An 18,312-nucleotide genomic window follows, 5' to 3' on the forward strand; every position below is an offset into this window, starting at 1 on the left:
GCATATTTGTGGTTCTTTTTACCTTGGTAACACTTTTAGACAGTAACTAGCAATAATAAATCATGCTTTAAGTTCCGTGAAACTTTTCAACAAATAACAGCTGTTTGAAAATTCAACAGGAACCATTTTGGGTCGTTCCCTTAATTGCTGAAATTTTTTGTTGAATTTTCAACAATTCAGCAATTCAACAGTTTAGGGAATCCCCCTATAATACCTTCTGCGAGGGTATAAAAATGTCCCAAATTTTTAAGTTAAAATACAAGAAATGCACATAATTTGAAGTCCATTCATTGGAGATGCAATTTAAAAATAGATAAGGTGAATTATATTGAAAATGTATTTTAGGAATAGAAATTATACTTAACGTTCGGTAAATATTTTTCGAATGCGTTCGTTTAAAACATTTACTTGTAAGTATTACATTTTAAAGAGGATACATTTTTAATAATCTTTCTCTATGTAGTCCGTCGAAATGGAGTCGAATCTTTTCTCGGCCCAATGTACGTTCACTGTACACTGCTGTTGGACCAGCAACAACATTCATTTTGTTTTTCCACTTTTCGCTGCCAACTTCGCCGAATCACCCCCTTCCCCTCCCTTTTTGGGCCCCTCTGGCCCCCCAAAAGCCCCCCTAACCCCCTGGCTTCATCGTGCAACTGTTCGCGCCGCGTCGCACTAATATCCGTCCTTGGCTCGTCTGTTCAACTTTGTCCCAGTTTTTCGCATTTTGTTGGCGCGCTTTGCCTCCACAAACGTTGGCGTTGCATTCTGTCTAAGTGTGTGTGCACTCGTCTATACGTATTTGTGTGTGAGTGTGTGCTTGGAACTGCCCTGCAATTGTGTGCGTTTCGTGTGTATATATTTGTCTATTCATTTGGCGACGCGACTCAAATGCAATGTCTGTGAATCTGTTTGTGTCTGCATTGTGGGGCACATGCAATCTTTTATTTGCTGCCTATATATATATGTATATGCATCTACTTACACACACTCAAAAGTAATCACGCGAATATGTATGTACGTATGTATGTAGTACTCCCCTAGATATATACCTCGTATATATTTGTGACAAACTCACGCACAAAACGTTAAACTATGCGAAGAGTTGCATAGATAAGATACGCAGCTGTGGTATAGTGGCAGGGGGAGGGGCTTTCTGGGGGCTGTTGCATTGGGTGGATGGTTGGGGCAGGGGAAGCGGGAGGGACAGGGGCCCACTCATGCATTGCATTTGATGTCTGCTTTATAATTACTAGAATAATATCATTTAATTTATTTTTTCGCCGCTGCCTAACATAATGGAAACGTTTGTCATTTCGGTTATTAAGTATATTTTTTTCGAAACCATGCGTTATTGAACGGATGTCCATTATATGCTCTCGCGATGCATAGTGCACTGTTTTACATTTGAGAAAAAGCAATTAGCCTAATATAACAGAGCGTTAAATTTAATGGAGAGGATGTTAGTACATATATGCATTTATAGAGACTAAAGCCAAAAATCAACTCGTTGTAAGTAAGAAGCTAAATTCAAAATTTTAAAAATTATACGTATTTTTCCATACAAATTTAGTTTTAAACTTTTTGTTGTTTTTGGCGACCTTTTGCCTATCATTTAAATTATTGCAGTGTTCTAGAGTGAACACGAAATGAAGAAATACATCGACTTTAACTTTAGAACTTTCTAGTTTTCATTCACCACTCAAGTCTAGCATTCTATTTTGATTTCTTGTCTATAGCTTTGGCATATAGCATTGAAGTTGTGGTGGCCTTATGACACACATTTGTGGTTAAGCTTATCTCTTGTATATGTAAAAAGTTTATTTTTGCTTTACTTATACGTAAGGCTAGAACTACAATAGTTTGTGGAGAAAGACAAAGAGACAGCGATTGCTCCATCTCAGTCGGTGATCATAGTCCGAAAATAAACATTTAACAACCGATCAATATTCAGATAATATGAATCGGAGCCAAACTTTAAGCGTGCCGCTGAATCAATATACCATATCTTTCAAATCGATTGATAATTCCCAGACATTTCGATGGGTAGGGCTATGGGCCTGGAAGTGTTCCTTGTCACTATCTGCACGATTATGTTGCTCAGAGGTCGGTGAACTCATCGCCTGTTTACTCATCTATTTGGCCACACTCTTGTTCTTGTAAGTTTCCATAAATTATCAGAATAAATAAATATGTGGTTTCTGCATTTCATAGTTTTCTAGGACACAAGCGAATGAACTTTTCGGGAACAATAACAACACCAGGGAAAATAACACATTACTCTTTATTTGCCTCCAGCAGACAGACCAGAATATTTCAAAATATTTGCATGCTCCACATACGGAATCTATACGGATATATGGGGGTGGGAATTGATGGGGAATTCCATGCCAAATTTAGGTTTTTTTCGAAATGGAGGGATGCCTGAACATGCTCGCCGAATTTTGTGTGTTTAAGTGCGGCCATATTCATTACAAACATCTGTCAAGTAATGGGAATTTCTGCAGGAATTTAAAGGCCCAGCAGTGCACCATTTTTAAAATATAGAGAAAGAACTTAAGGTTGGATTGTAAGTACGAAATAACGTTATATTGAAACTTTATTTAGACTATAGCCATTGGTGGGCACACGATCTATATCATTAACATGCAAGCGATATAAATGTAATATCATTTTATAAAAATCATTAGATAGTTTTAGATTACTCGGAAACTGCTATGAGGAACAATGTCTAGGGGCATTAAACAAAATGTTCTTAAATTTTTGGTTCGGCCAAGAAGTATGATTTTAAGTTATTTGAAACTTTTGATCGCTATTTGGATGTCTATTAAAGTAAAGGTAATTCTCAGAGATAGTTTCTAAATTTGACTTTTTCGTCATTTCCAAGATATTTAATATTTTATGGTTATTTAAGAAAATTAATTATAATGATATTATGCATAAATGTTAATTTCATAATCTTTCCAGCGATGCTATGCTGTTTATATAGCTGTTTATAAACCGATGGAACATTTATAAACCGATGGAACATTCTTATTGTTAAAAAGGCAGGCTTTGAAAAGTTACGATTACAAACTGAAAATAATTCTTGCACAATTATTGAGGTCAATTTTTAGATGTATTGATATACATAAGTTCAAAAATATTTCATTTTTTCAGTCAAGTGCTAAAAACATTCATAGTTTATCAGTTCTCTCTATCGAGCTAGAAAGTTATTCATTTTTTCTGAGCCTGTTATCAACAGATGCCTTTATAAAAATAAACATTTCTAGCACCTTGTTATAAAGTTTTGTTATGGTATGAATAAAAATAAATAATTCCTTTGTAGTTAAAGATTTTCTAATAACTTCACTTTAGTTGATCATGAAGCTGGTACTATTCTATTTATAAGCTATCGCCTGTGCTTAATCGAAGAAGTTAACGGCCGGCCGAAAAGGAAGTCAAAAGTTCGGCGACTTTTCTACGTCGGGCAATTAATACGGCATTTACATGAGCGATAGAAGCCGTAATCGTGGAAATTCACGCAATAATTGTCAAACAAAGAATTTCCCTCTTTCTCTCGTTCGCTTTTATGGCTCCAAAACTTTGACTGCATAAATAATAATTTCAGTTTGTTTGAAAAGAGAAATAGAAATTGGGGGGAAGTGGAAAAAGCCATAGAAAGTATTGCCCATTGTTTGTTGTGGTGTTTTTTCTTTTTTTGATGTTGTAATGTGCGTGGCTTGAGCAGCGCTGCAGGCGTTGCAGTCGCCGTCGACGCACGCTCCCGCATAACAGTCAACGAACGCGCCGCTCTCACGCACTCTCTCCCACTCTCCCACTCCTGCTCTCTCTCTCCCCCATTTCATTTGCTCTATCAGAAAGTGCGTAAGTGTGCGTGCGTGCGAGTTGAATGACCGCCGAAAATAATTTTTTCCTCGATTTTAGACTTTTACTATGTTGACGCTGGTGATGATGATTGTGGATGTGTGGATGTATGATTGTGTGTGCTTTGGCGCTTCTCGCACAGACACACAGAAACGAACTACTCATGTCCAGGGGCGTTTGCAGTGGGGTTTTGGGGGCAGAAATGTAGATTTTATTTTTCATTTTAGCGAATAATGTGTAAAATATGGCATACAATCTTGAGAAATTACAAAGAACCTGTTTTAATATAGTTTTAAAAACGTTTTTAGTTGAAATATACGTGGTAAATCAAATATTAATATAGAAATACTATTTTAACACATTTTGCAATTGGTAATCATTTTTTTAACTAATTAAAAATTTAATATTCATTTATTTAATTTTTAGGTAATTAATTGAAAAACAGAGAGAGAGAACATATAAACACCCTTCTACGCCACTGTCCACACGCACACTTTCTCAGGCCGTCAGAAATTTTGTAGCTTCATAGTTTTTGGTCTTTCGTTTGTTTCGAGTGTTAAACGGGCGTTCGCACTATCTCGCAGGGGCGTTGGGGGGAGAGGGGGCGTGGCCGGTTTGGGCTTGGGCCTGCATGGGTCGCTTTTTCCACACATTTCTTTTTGTTTTATTTCGTACGCATGTGTTTGTGAGCGGACTACACAATCAGCTAAAGCAACAGCAGCATTTCACTTTAACAAAACTTTTTCGGTCTGACTTTTTTGAATATTTTTTATTGTTGCCACTTCTCTGTCTCGCTCTTTCTCCTTCCAAGGGCCACTGTTGTCAACTCTTTCGCTTTTTAAATTTCGTTTTTGGCCGCTTTCTGTTTACGCCGCAAAATTTCTTTCTTTCACTTTGCCTACGTTTCTATCTGTTTCACCAAAGGAAAGGCGAAAAAACAACAGCAAAACGCAGTAGCAGAAGCGAAAAAGTGAAAATTTCAATAATAAAATAAAAGTTGATTTTGCGGAAGTCATAAAGGCAAATTGCACGCCAAAATTAACAGTGACCAGAGTAAAAAAAAGACGACCCCCCCGCCACCCATGCAGCTCCGATAATTACTTACACGCAACTTTGGAAACTCGGGGATAGATTGCTGCCCGCGATTAAGATTTATGTTAGAAATAATATCCTCCATGTCCTCGACTAAAACCTTAATTGCATACGCAGCTGACCCGCTAAGGGGTCAAAGCACCCCAATTAAATACGTATTAATTTAGTGCTTCTCCCTAAACCTTAGGTCCTATTGAAAAGTGAATCATGGATGTCTGAAATTTCGTAATGTACCTACTGAAGTTGCTGTTACTTAATAATTATAATGACTTACTTAAAAGTTTTAAGTTATTCTTTGTAAATTATAAGTTTTATAATAAGTGTGTATCTCAGTATTAGAAAACAAATTTCACTGTCTATTGATGATAGAACATTTTCTTTAAAGCATACTAATCGGTTGCTTTGAAATCCCCTGCGTGTACTTGATTTTGAAACGGTTTCTGTTACACCGAGATTTGCGCTTGGGAGGATATTTTTGTGATACCCTGTTTTTGGGTATAGAAGCGTATTATTCTAAATAAATGAGTTCCGCTTTTCGTAAGATCACAATAGACCATTTAAATGTAAGTTTATAGATATCGATCCTGTAAAAATCTTGTATTTACATTTAATATTTTAGATACCAAAGTTTCTTTTTTCCGCCAAATTAAAAGTTCCAAAAATACAATTAAGTCGATTGTGAAGAGCAAAAAAAATCCAATCTGCCCAATAACTGTAAAATACAATGAAATAAGCTAATTAACTAATACCCACAAACCAAACGCATACTCGCAAACGTGCAATTCATACATCGTCATTCACATAGTAAAATATTTATTTATAAGGCTTGTTGAAACTTTGTTGGCATTACAATATCGCGTATATATATGTATGTTTTTATGACTGGCCCGCGAATTTTAATTCGCAAGTTTCTTTTCCATTTCATTTTATTATGATCTCCTGCTGTACGCTTTTTATGACGGCTCTGTTACATATACAAATTGTATCTTTGGCAGCAGCGAAGAAAGGGTTGCAGCGGTCTCTTTCCTGTTCTCTGATTGCCTTTTCGAATTAGTTGAATTGTCAATGCAAAATGGCAAAAAACCACTCGCACACAAACGCAAACACACGCAAGTGGGTTTCGTAATATTCATTTGGCTGTCTTTCTTCATTTACGAATTTCATGGATTTCCCTTAAATAATTTTTGTTGCCGTTGGTTGAGAAACCCAAGTGACTTTCACTGCCAAGCCAACGAAAATACAAAAATACCGAAAAAGAGCAGCAACTCATTTCGGGACCAACTGACTGACTGACTGAGTGACTCCGCTCTGCCACATAAAACCAGCAACTTAACTGGATTTCATTAAATTTATACTTTACTTTGCTGTTTTGTGCAATTCTCTTGTTACTTTTAGCGGGATGAAAGTTCACACTTGTCGCTTACTTCACTTGATGTCTTTGGAATATCTGAATAAAAGTCAGCGCATTTTAAAAGGACTCAAAACTTGTTAAAACACTTGAGGAAATACTTTACATAATTTTTCTGAAAGCCAAACTTACATTTATCATAAAATTTAGCCTATCATTGGGATTAAGACAGTTTTAAAATTGCATAACATTACATATTACCTGACAAACTATGCCCCACAAAAAAGGCTAATCACGAATATATTTTATTCAATCAGAACGAGTTTAAGTCAGTAAAAATTAAATTCAAAGGTAAAAGTCCTTGAGCTTTCAATTTACTGAAGTTTGGTTTAAGCTAAGCCCGTTTTATTCAATTTCATTAATCGTTAAATTATTAAACTTATTTTTTATGCCATTCTATTTTGTTATGCTATAAGTTTATTATTATCGAACATCTGTGATATTTTCTTCGATACATTTCTTCACAGGATATTTTCAACTCTTACTCGTGAGTAAGGACCTTATTACGGTTAAAAAAATTTGTTTTACCTTTGATAGAACCGCTGGAGTTGTTTTGTCCCGCTGGTGATTGGACGTTGCTTTGACCGAGGTTGTTTGCGTGTGCTTCCAGTTTCGAAGTGACGCTGCTCCACATGTCAAACATACGTTGCGTATACATAATTATTAATGGGAAATGCGAAGCTTTGGTGACGTTTGTAACGCTTGCTGTTGTTGTTGCCGCTGCAGTTGATTGGTGAAATAGTTATAGTTATAGTTATTGTTATGTACACTTGGTATCAATTGTTGCAACCGCTGATGAACACGGGCACTCACACAGACTGCCATACGCGGCGTATGCGCAATCCGGCTGCTCTTTGCAGTTGAATGAATTCGATATTCGCTTGGGTTTTTAGTTGTATTTTTTGGGGTTTTTGTAAATATGTAAAACGTTGTATACAATATTTAATATATAGATATATATGCTTTAAATAGCTGCCCTTCGGATCCAATTGTATTAGCCAATCGTCTTATTGCACTTGGTCTCTACTTGTGTTTTGCGGCTTGTGTTTAAGCTTGTCCGTAGATGCTTTTATGAATGAATTTTCAGCGCTTTTCGCATTCAGTGTGAATCAAGAACTATCACAGTGTGTGTGGGTGTTTTGTGAGACGGGGCGGGGGCGGTGTGAGGGGGCTTGCCAATCGATATATATGTATATATATTTGTATTCTTGTATATTGCTATATATCTATATGTATGTATATAATGATCTAACGTTGTCAGGCCTGTAGGTACTAAATTGTTGATGTTGTTTGGATCTGATGTTATATGTGGTTGCTGCCGCTTAATTATTTGCTTATTTGTTTATTTCTTTATTGGTTTGGGTTTTGTTTTTGTTTATCAAACTATCTGTTAATAAGACACTTGTTCGCGTATGTATTAAACGTGTTTAGTTATCTATCGTTATCGTTATTTAAAGCAATTCTCTATGATTTGATAATATAAATTTGAATCGAACGTCCAACTTTAACCCTTTTGCAGTATGTGCAGATTGTTGCTGTTGCTGCTATTGTTATTGCTATTGTAGTTTTTGTTTTTGGTTGCTTTGGGCAGTTGTTGCTGTTGCTGCTGCGGCTGCTTTTGTTGTTGCTGCTGCTGCTTTATCACTTTCACTGCGTTGTTGTTGCTGCTCCTACGGTTACTGTGATTTTTATTGTGTTGCTTGTTGCTGTTGTTGTTGCTGCTGCTGCTGCTGGTTTCTTTGTTGTTGCTGTTGCTGCTGCTGTTGTTGTTGCTATGCTCATTGTTTTGTCGATTTCTCTGTTTTGCTTGATTCCAAATCAAAATTTCCAAAAATACGAAAATTTCACGACAATTAATTCCGGAAGACATTTAGGCGCAATCTGTTTCTCATCGATTCGAGCTGTCGCTGCCTTGGAAACGTTCATCTGTTTTTCAATAAATGATTTATTCAGGCCCTTAGCTTGAACACTTTGATGTACAAAATGGTTTGGCCAGTTATGTAAATACTTTTGCTACGCACTGTCAGCCATGGCCAAATCATGGCATTCAGCATATTGCACGGAAATGATGTCTGCAAGGGGAATATCGATAAATAAAATCGCACGATCTTCGATTGGTCGATAACCAAAGATCATTCAATGAAAGCCCGAGGGTGTGTGTGTGGCTTTTTCATATACTTTCCAGTTCTTCAACTTTCAATTATTAGAATTCAGGAGTAACCAAAGTTTAGTTCAAGATAAGCCCGACATCTCTTAAGATTTATACAAAAATGGGTAAAAAATAAACGAGGATCCCCAAAACCTAATAAATTGATTCTTAAAACGTAGTTTGAATATGAAACCTTATATAAAACGTTCTTGTTAGCATCTTTGTTTTTTCTAATCCTTGTTTTGATCAAAAAAATGTATTTTCTTTTGCCCTCGTCGCAATATGGAAAATCAAAAAGCCAAATCCTTAAATAGTTTATTGAAAATGAAAATCCTACTTCCGAAAATATTTCCATTAACTCCATTTCTGAGGTCGCCTTGTTAAATGGGAAATGTTGTGTTTACTTAGGCCAACAGATAGAGCAAATTATCACATAATTGAAAACACATACTTTTCCCGTGCAGGCATCGCAATTCAGGAACTGTGCCGAGCCCCAAACCACTAAGTAAAAACCCCTAGCTCTCCCTTTTTTCGGTTGGCAACTCCCTTCGGCCGCTGATGACTATGTATATGGACATGAACATGGAAAATCGATATAGAAATGGGATTTAAGGGTGCCCAGACAGACGGTGGGGTTTTCGGGAGGTGGTGGGGGTGCTGGTGGGGAAAAACTATGAAATGCAGCGCATAAATCTCGTCGCCAAGCATAGTGGGTGTGTTCGTGTGTTAGTGTGGGTAAACATAGAAAAAAGTTCTATGACCCAAAGCTCAAAACACACACACACACACAGGCAGAGTGGAAAAACGAGCGACAAACGAGCCGGCAAACCCAATGAATATAAAAACATTTTTACTTTTCTCTCTCTCTTCTTTTTTGGAGGGGACAGGGGGAGTGTAATCACTTTGTTGGTGGTTTGGGGGTGGCTTTTGGGTGGCCATGCGGAAGCCTCTGGCAGACATATAAAATACGTCACCAAAGCGACAGCAACAACACTGAAATTGTGCCAGCTCAGAAACAGAGGGAGAGGGAGATAGAGCGAGAGAGAGAGCGAGCGAGAAATTTACATATAGACAAAACGCAAAGAAAACGCTGAAAAGAAAATGAAAATGAATAGCCCCACCACAGTGGAAATGAAAAATTCTCTCGCAGCGACAACGAACTTACTAACGGTACTAAAGCTAACGAGCCGGTCAAGCCGATGATGGAGCAGGGCGAAAGAGAAAGAACGAGAGAGCGAGAGCGGGGAGGTGGGCGGCTGAAGCCGAAGGCGGTTACAGTTACAACAGCAACAGAGCGACAGCAAAGCAGACGACAAAGTTTACAAGGCAGCGCTGCCGGCGTCGCAGCTGCAGCGCTGCTCGGGCTGTTGCTGTTGTGTTGTTGTTGCTGTTGCTGTTGCTGCTGCCGTCGCAGTACGTTGACGCCGACGAAAAAGACCAATGACCTATGGGTGGGCCGTGCCGCTGCCCCCACTTTTCCGCCTGGGACTTCTGCTTAGGCTGTTTTCCGCTTCTACACGGCCAGAAAGGCAATACGAACTGCTCATTAGATCGGTAATCTCTTCAAATCCCGTTGCCCTACCAAAATCCTACAGCTAAGATCTCTAAACCTAATATCTTTTCTTTTAAGAACCTAGGGTTCACGGATAGGTACTATTTTAATTTTATAATATTTATTATTTATCATTATGCAGTTCTAGCAACAATTTATATTTCTTTCATATTTTTCAATTATAAAATTATTTGAAAAATAATAATAGGTAATAATATAAATTGGGACAATTCGCAGAGTAATTAGATTAAAAGTGAAGGTAAAAAATCTGTTCTTAAGGATAAAGAATAAGTACTGAAATTTCCGAAATGTATCTCCAAGTACGAAGCTAACAGATTATTTTGCTGCGTGTATCCAGAGTCGATGTTGTTGCCGGGGTGGCACACTTATGGGGCGACACATGGAGTGTGCGAGTGTGTGTGCTTAGCAATGTTGTTCCACTAACGGTAATGCAAACAGTCGACTGAAAAGGCAGGAGAAGCAGCAGAAAAGGAGGCGCAGAGTGGGTGGTGCTGGCGACGACCGACTTTGCTCTGCTCTGAACTCGCCTGAACTGAAAAGTCGGTGCAAGCACTCGTACTGCCGCCTCTAAACTGCTTCTAACGACAACAATAACAATTGTTGATAATCATAAGTTGCCACAATGGACACAGACAGAAAACTGCAGCGGCAACAAAGGGGCCAGAAGCTGTGGACAAGAAAAGGGCATAGCATCTCGTGCTTTGTGCCCAGAGTTTCGGGCTCCTAAGATCTCCACGGAGGATGGTGAAGAACGGCAAAGACAATGGACCCAGAAGCCCCGAGTAACAGATACTGGGAACCCTATGAAAAATTGCGAAAAGCTTTCAACTGACAGTTGGCCGCAGTTGCTCGAAAAGGGGTTGTTAATTGGGGGAAACTATTTCCCATATGGGAGGCCAAAAAGCTGGCCAAAGGGGATACAGCCGTTGTTGGGATCACAAAAGTAAAATCTGTGAGTCCTATTTCAGCAGTTCGGATTTTAGAGAAAATTTAGGTGACAAAGAACATTGGCTTCTCGAGATCTTGAATTTGAAAAGTATCGGAAAGATAATTTGCATTGTAACTGAAGTATTCAAGTTATTATTTCATTAGATCTTGAGCTTTGAGCCAGAAATCTTTCATCGTCAGATCAGATAGGATTATCTTTTCAACTATATTTTAGATTGTTCAGTCTGTAGAACCGAAAAGCTTAAAACAATAGTTTTAAAAATATCTTTTTGTAAAATGAAAACTACAACAAATATTTAAAAGGTACAAATTTGTCAGACTTTAAATACCTAGAAAGTATCGAACTATTCAATTAAATTTCATCGCCTTGCATTTAGTTACTTAAGTATTAGGCACGTGTGCTTAATAAGCCCCCAAGTGGCAGAACCTACATATACAGGTGCCTATAAAACAAACAAGCCTAAACGATGTCATAAATTTCCTTTTCCCAATCATTAAATCCCCGATCGTGTGATATATCCGAAAACTGGTGGTTAGCTATCCAATTAGAGGCAAATAGATTATTCCAATAAATTATCCAATTTGCAGGCGAAGAAGGCTGCTTTCGCCGTGTTGCGATGAGGGATTTTCCTGATGAATTACAATTTCTTTTTTTTTTTAATAATATTTTTACATCCTTTTGGCACACACACACACACTCTTGGGAACATTGATCTTACACATACACGGAAATTGGCTTTGTTTTTGTTGCACAATCTTGAGGGAGAGGTTGTGGGAGGGATTCTCCTGGGTGTTGTTTTTTTGTTTAGGGAGTATTACGTCACTGGCACTTCCGTTTCCGTTTGGTTTATTGGGAGAGAGGGCGCGCAATTGCAGTTGCAGTTTTAGGCACGATGTGGATTTTGAATGCACACGATATTGATTGATTGACTGGTACTGTATATATAGCGTATCCTATGATTTTGTTTTGATCTGAAACCGAACAAACTTCATCTGCCGCCGCATGTTGCAAGGCAATAATTTATATATCTTTTATTATTATTTTCGAACACACTGTGGCACACACACTCGCGTTTCGAAGTTTTGCCTTTTAAGTAATTCTCATTTTTTCGGGGGGTTTTTCTCGGCAGAGTGGTGGTTGAGGGGGGGTGGTGAGGCGTTTTGGGGGATTTGGGGGGCAAAACGCATAGGCACACGCACACACACACACGCGCGCACACACACGAGCGATGCGATGGGAAATAAAACGGTACAGAGTATAAACAACAACAACAAATAATTAATAATAAAGATACAACGCGCCACGCATCGTAACCCGCCGCCGCGAAACGCTCAATACGAGGTGTAGCTGAAGAGTGCCGCAAAATGTTATCGACTGTTCGTTGTCGTTGTGCGGCGGCAGCGACGCGGGCAGCGCAGTGGCAGCGCCGCAATGCGGCAGCAGAGCTCCCCAAAAGAGCGGGACGGAGATGGCGAGAGAGCGCAAGAGAGAGAAGTGGGTATATGTGTCTCTGTGCCGATGACTTCTTCAGTTCGCTGCCCCAGCCCGCCAGCCCCCCCTCCCCGCTGTCCCCCACCCACTTTTGCCTCGTCCGCTTTGTGCCGTTCGTTCGCTATGGCAACCGCTCGCCAGAGAAAGAGTCACAATCAGCTGTTATCGCGGGGGCTCTCTCTCTCCCGTTTCGTTCTCTTCCTACGCTTTGGAGTTTCTCTTTTTGGGTGGAAAAGAGAGAGAGAAGAGAGCGGAGCGGGAGCTTTTGGCGCTTCCTTCAATTAGCAGGTCAATTGCTTTTTAGGCCAAAATGTGTGCACTGCAGTTGCAATTTAATTGCACTTCTTACTTTTCAACAAGCGACTGGGCCAATTGTCTCAAATGCTTTTTCGGGGCGGAAGTGGAAATTGGCCCTAAATTATACCGCTCGAGTCCTGTCAACAAGCTTTTAATGATTGAATTTGCCTTTTGACTCTTTAAAAGCCCTCCCAAATTATATCAATATGATTTAGGGTGACTTGGTGCGTTTTGAGTCCTGTGAAATACTCAGTCGGAATTCTTTGCAAATTTAAGGAGAGGACCACATTTATGATAAAGAATAAAGTGCGCCATGAGGTAGGCAACACTTTGTACCATTTAACAGTAGTGGGTATCTTATAGTCGGGCATTGACTTTTAAAACTATATTCAGTCAACAGTTTTAAAATATTAGGTACTTAAATCTAGTTTATTTTATCCTAGGTTTAAATAAAATATTAAAAATAAATCCTTTTCCAGTTTAACTAAATGCATTGCAGTACGACATTGTAGTGGGTATCTTATAGTCGGGCATTGACTTTCAAAACTCTATTCAGTCAATAGTTTTAAAATATTAGATACTTATATCTAATTTATTTTATCCAAGGTTTAAATAAAATATTAAAAATAAACCCATTTCCAGACTAACTTAGTGCATTGCAGTACGACATTTTTAAAAAATTTAAATTGCTATTACGTTTGCTTTCTTTTTATTAAACTATTGTATAAGATCCCGAGTTCTTGAATAATGCAGACACAAAAAATTGGGTTAGGTCCCAAAATAGATGAATTTGTATGCATATATTGTTATTAATTTTATAAATATTCAAACCATTACGTTTGCAACAAAAATGCAAAAAGCCAAAAAAATCACCGAACATTCAAGGTGAACTGCACACGGAGTTTGCTGGCCAATTAAAAATGTTAAAATTAGTTTAAATCATTTGGCAATTTGCTTTCGAAGTTTGCCAAAATGAAAAGCAAGCCAAAAAATCAAAATAAAAAAGTAAGTTTCCATGTAAATGTTGAAAACGAAAAAGAAACAAACTTCGCTCAAGTTATAAATTAATATTTCGCTTACGTTAATTTATGTATTTTCGTTGACGTCCGATACTAAAGCCATTAACTTTGCATCTCGCAAATACGAAGATACATGTGTGCGGAGCATAATTCGGATTTTGCATAGACGAGAAAGAGATGAGATGGTTGCGCAACCTGGCAGGCAATATCGTTGAAGTTTGGCAAAATCGAAAATATGATAATGAAACTTCGCCACGCTCGATTGGAGACGAAATCTCATGCGGCGCTGACCTGGCTAATAGCCGCGGATCCAGGTCCAGACGACCGAGCGGCCAATAAGCAGAAGATTCATGCATGAAATGCAAAGCGTTGTCCAACCAAATTATAATGAACCTGGCTTGGCTCCGATTCATATGGGAAATTACAACAATAAGCCCCGCCAATGTGCCCCTTCGCAAAAGTGATAGTGTGAGTCCCAATGGCGAAGATATCTATCTCGTAATCCCCCGATTGCGACATCTTCGACGACGGCGACAACAACGGCAAAGTCCATCGACCACGTTCAGGGTCGCCTCATCTGCAGAAAGGTTCGGACTCGGATTCGGATGAAGAAAACCTTTACGTTTTTAGTTTTACATTTTTTTTGCCAACTACCATTATGTGGGCTAATCATTGTCAAATCCGCTTGTGAATACACATTCGCCTATTAGGGGGATCTGAACGGGTTTTGAAAACGATTTAAATAATTTTGAAAATTTCACGTGACGGGTACTTAACTAATCAATAATTTTAAAATTCCCTTGAAATTGGTATTTTCGTTGGTATTTAAAAAGTAATAGAAGAATTACGATATATTAGTGCTTTTTTGAAATGATCATCAATATTATATATCATACATTTTTTAGTCAATCTCTACTTAATATTTGATTAGACAATTTATAAAATGCTTTGGGAACTTGTAGGTTTACCCAAAAAATCGATATGAACGTAGATCGATTTTACATTATTTAAGATCAATTTTAATTTGATATGCGGCCAGGAAAATTGGACCTGGTCGAAAAGAGTATTTTATGTAAAAACGATATGGGTTTTGCATGACCTGAAATTTACATGGCCATATCAATTGTTACGTGAACATGTTTTTTAATGTCTAGAAAGCCTTTACTTTTAGACATTCAGTAATTATAAAGGAATTTGTATCAAAAAGATCGATCATTCAGCTTCTGGAATTGAGAAAGCAGAAAATCTCAAGCAAATCAAATGATCTATGCTTTGTTCTAGTGGGTACAGCAATTAGGTAACGATTCATCGCCTCGATCATCAATCACAAGGCCAGAAAAACCGACGTTTTGGCCACCGCCCCAGCCTGCTAATGAGCCGTGCATGTGGACACCGAGGCCCCCAGAGCACAGATATCAACAGAAACTATAAAATATAGATCAATCTTGGCCGAAACTGTAGGGCTTCTGCATGAGAAGTCGTGTCAGTGCCTGACACTCATTTGTAGTCATCAAGTGAACCGAGTCAAGTCGAGGGAGCAGAATCAAGTCGCTGGCCCGAGGCGCTGGCAAATCAATTTTTCAGCTTAGCCGCCCCTCGCCCTTATCCCGTTCCCCTCATGACATGGTGCACTGAAAAAAATATAATATATAGATATATATTTTGTTCCCTTAAGTTATGCCTCTCACACAGAAACATCCTTTAACTGAACACTGAAAGTCAAAAGTAAACAATTTCCCTTTTTTGAATATAATATTGTATATTCTTGTACCCTTCCTATATCAATCTTAAACCAGGAAACTAGTGAAAATATATGACCTTTTTTAACTTCTGTAATCACAGAAAGGAGTGATATAACCCTGATCTTAACTTAAATAATTTTGTATGCTAATCCCAGCATTTGAATTGTCCTAATCTAACTCAAATAAGATTTTATGCTTATCCTTGCTTTGAATTGTTCTATTCTGATCTAATTTTCCAACATATAATTAATGTAAAAATCTATCAAAAACGATACTGGTCATAATCTGGTTTTCTGTAAATCTCATTCCTTCACGATTAGTTTGTAGCCCTTTTTTCCAGTGTATATAAGTTAATTCTAGCCAGTTACTCTTGGGCTTGCGTTTCGCTCTCAGTCCGTCCCGCTCGCTCCGTTCGAGACTTCATTCAGTTAACTGTATAGTTTGTAGTTGACGATTTTACCGCTAAGGTTCGTGATACGGTAAAAATATGAGGAGACGAGCAGAAGAACGGCGGTGGTGTTGGTGGTGTTGCTGCTGTGCCGCAACAGCAGTAAAGCGAATATGCCGAGGCAGGGAGAATCGCAAAAACAGCTAACAGAACCTAATGATAAAGAACACCATCTAGACTTGGCCAAAAGCTAGTCAGCCTAGCAGCGGCTTATTTAGTATGTCAAAACATGTTTTTGTTGCTGTTGGAGTTGCTGCTGTTTGTTGACTATGGAAAGTGGGACACATGCCCGTAGCTGTTGGTGTTGCCGCTGTTGCTTCTGTTGTTGTTGCTGCTGCTGCAGCCACACATAGGTGAATAGCCAATAAATCGAGGCTTGTAAATTGAAATTCTTTTTAGCATGGGGTGTGTACGCTGTACTCTGTACACAGTACACCTGTTGTTGCAGTTGCTGTTGCTATTGCTCTTGGTGGCTTGGTGTTGCTGCTGTCGCTGATGTGTTGCTGATGTGTCAGCCTGTTAATTGCCGCTGTCGCTGGATGCTTGCGCAATGAGCGAGCGCTCATTTGCATAGCTTGGATTCTTTCGGGTGGGGGAGGGGCTCTGGGGATATGAGTGCGATTATCTGAGCCATCGCTGATCGTCGGTGGTCGCTCTGGGTGAGTGCTCACTGTGGTTAGCCGACTGTTGTTCTTCTGCCGTTGCAACAAGTGGAATTCTCGAAGCAAACGTCACTTGCTGAATTTAATGGGGTGTGAACCCATCATTCGAGGAATCCTTGACTTAAGATCTTTCAAATATTTGCCACAATCACTCATGACAGGTAATGGACATTCTTGAATGAGTGCTAAATGTAAAATCACATGAAACAACTAAGTGATGTGTAAAACATGGCTTATACATATGTAGCAAGACATATTCTGAACTTTTTGTTAAATGATATATCCTCTGTAAGTATTTAATTATATTATATTTGTTACCCTCAATAATATGCAATAATAATGCATTATTTTGTAATGTTTTTTTTTCATTTTTAAGTCCTTAAATTGTATCTTAAATATTCAATGGTTAACCAGTCTTACGAAGGTCATTTAAATATTGGCGTTACAACCTAATATACAAGTCAGTGATTAGCCCACGAACACAGGAAAAATAAGTGCTACGATCAACTTGATGTTACACCTATTATTCTTACCATTGAATAATGTAAAAAGGTATTTGAAATTGTTTTAAACAACTTAAAAATGACACGAAAATTAGTTGAAATCAGTATAAATTCTTTTTTATCAGTTTACAACAAATTGTTGTAATCCTAATGGTTGAATAGTTTCTTAAAAAGATTTCAATAGAAATTACCTGTCATGGCGCCGTTGCTGCTGCTGCTGTGTTCTCTGCTGTTGTCCCTGCCCGAGGTTGCTGCTGTTGCGCCGGCCGATGTCGCCGATGTTGCTGATGTGGCTGTCGATGTTGCAGCGGGCTTCTGGGCGGCCAACGGCGGAGGAGTTCGCTCCTTGGACCGCTTCAGGTTGCCCTCCTGACTGGCGTTGCTGGCCATGGTTTTGCACACGGAGCTGATATTGCTGATGCTGCTGAAGCTGCTGAGGCTGCTGAAGCTGCTGGAACGGGCCAAGGCCGGTGGATCCGAAAGGAATTTCACCTGCTGTTGCTGCTGCTGTTGCTGTGGCCGCGACTGTGTTGGCCTGGTGGTGGCCAATCGCTTGGCTGCCGGTGGCTCTGGCTCAGTCTCTTCCTCGGGCTCGCCCTTGCCCTCCAGCTCGGCCTCCAGATCGTCCTGCATGTCCGGCTGCACCGTGGCTATGATGGTGCCCTCTTCATTGGCCTGCTCGAAGCAGACGTCCAGCAGCGTGGCTCCTCCGCCCGCCTGCAGGCCGGCAATGTCCTTGAGATCTATCCAACTGGCGCCCAGCTTATCGGCGTCACTGAGCGGCAGGCTCAGCACCCGCGTGTCGCCCTCGTCGACGATGTGAAAGGATTGCGTGGGCTCGATCTTGACGATGATCGGCTGGTTGGCCAGGATCTGGGCGGGGGGCGCACTGCCCAGCAAGCTGGCCATGTTCTCCTCCTCCTCGTCGGCGGCCTCCAGTTCGCTGAGCTGCTGCTCGATCTGCAGATAGGTACTAGTGCTGGAGCTTGGAGCCACAGACCCCGCGGACTGGGGCTTCAGCACGTCCAGTTTGAGGACCGTGCATTTGTCGGTCTGCTGGTACTGATGCTGCTGCTGGGGGCGTGGCAGGAGGGCCAGGGCGGGAGCACCGC

The 18,312-nt window shown here is 39.6% G+C and overlaps 2 protein-coding genes across 5 annotated transcripts in view; both read right to left on the reverse strand.

Annotated features, from left to right (window-relative positions):
• Positions 1-18,124, reverse strand: part of Hr3 (Hormone receptor 3) — a 34,238-nt gene extending 16,114 nt beyond the window's left edge. For 2 of the 3 annotated variants that reach the window (XM_070212969.1, XM_070212968.1), the window contains exon 1: positions 17,392-18,124. In XM_070212969.1, the coding sequence (XP_070069070.1) occupies positions 17,392-18,109 (718 nt within the window). In that variant the 5' untranslated portion in view covers positions 18,110-18,124. Of the gene's footprint in view, positions 1-6,895; positions 7,031-17,391 lie in introns of those variants that run through there. The other variant, XM_017144731.3, reaches the window with a different exon arrangement.
• LOC123002536 (cGMP-specific 3',5'-cGMP phosphodiesterase 3) lies at positions 7,872-12,209 on the reverse strand. Of its 2 annotated transcripts, none has more exons than XM_070212970.1 (2): positions 11,763-12,209; positions 7,872-8,439 (listed from the first exon to the last, which is right to left on the reverse strand). In XM_070212970.1, the coding sequence occupies exon 2, from the start codon at positions 8,235-8,237 to the stop codon at positions 7,872-7,874; it is 366 nt and encodes a 121-aa protein (XP_070069071.1). In that variant the 5' UTR covers positions 8,238-8,439; positions 11,763-12,209. The 2 variants fall into 2 exon arrangements, with proteins under 2 accessions (XP_070069071.1, XP_070069072.1); XM_070212971.1 differs by having other exon boundaries at positions 11,757-12,209.
• Positions 18,125-18,312: the final 188 nt, after the last annotated feature.

The sequence above is a fragment of the Drosophila takahashii genome, chromosome 2R, assembly GCF_030179915.1.
Source record: "Drosophila takahashii strain IR98-3 E-12201 chromosome 2R, DtakHiC1v2, whole genome shotgun sequence".
Lineage (NCBI taxonomy): Eukaryota > Metazoa > Arthropoda > Insecta > Diptera > Drosophilidae > Drosophila > Drosophila takahashii.

What these genes read in the sequence shown, in the direction of transcription:
- LOC123002536 (XM_070212970.1), bottom strand. Translation starts at nt 8,237, where the DNA reads ATGTCTTCCGGAATTAATTGTCGTGAAATTTTCGTATTTTTGGAAATT.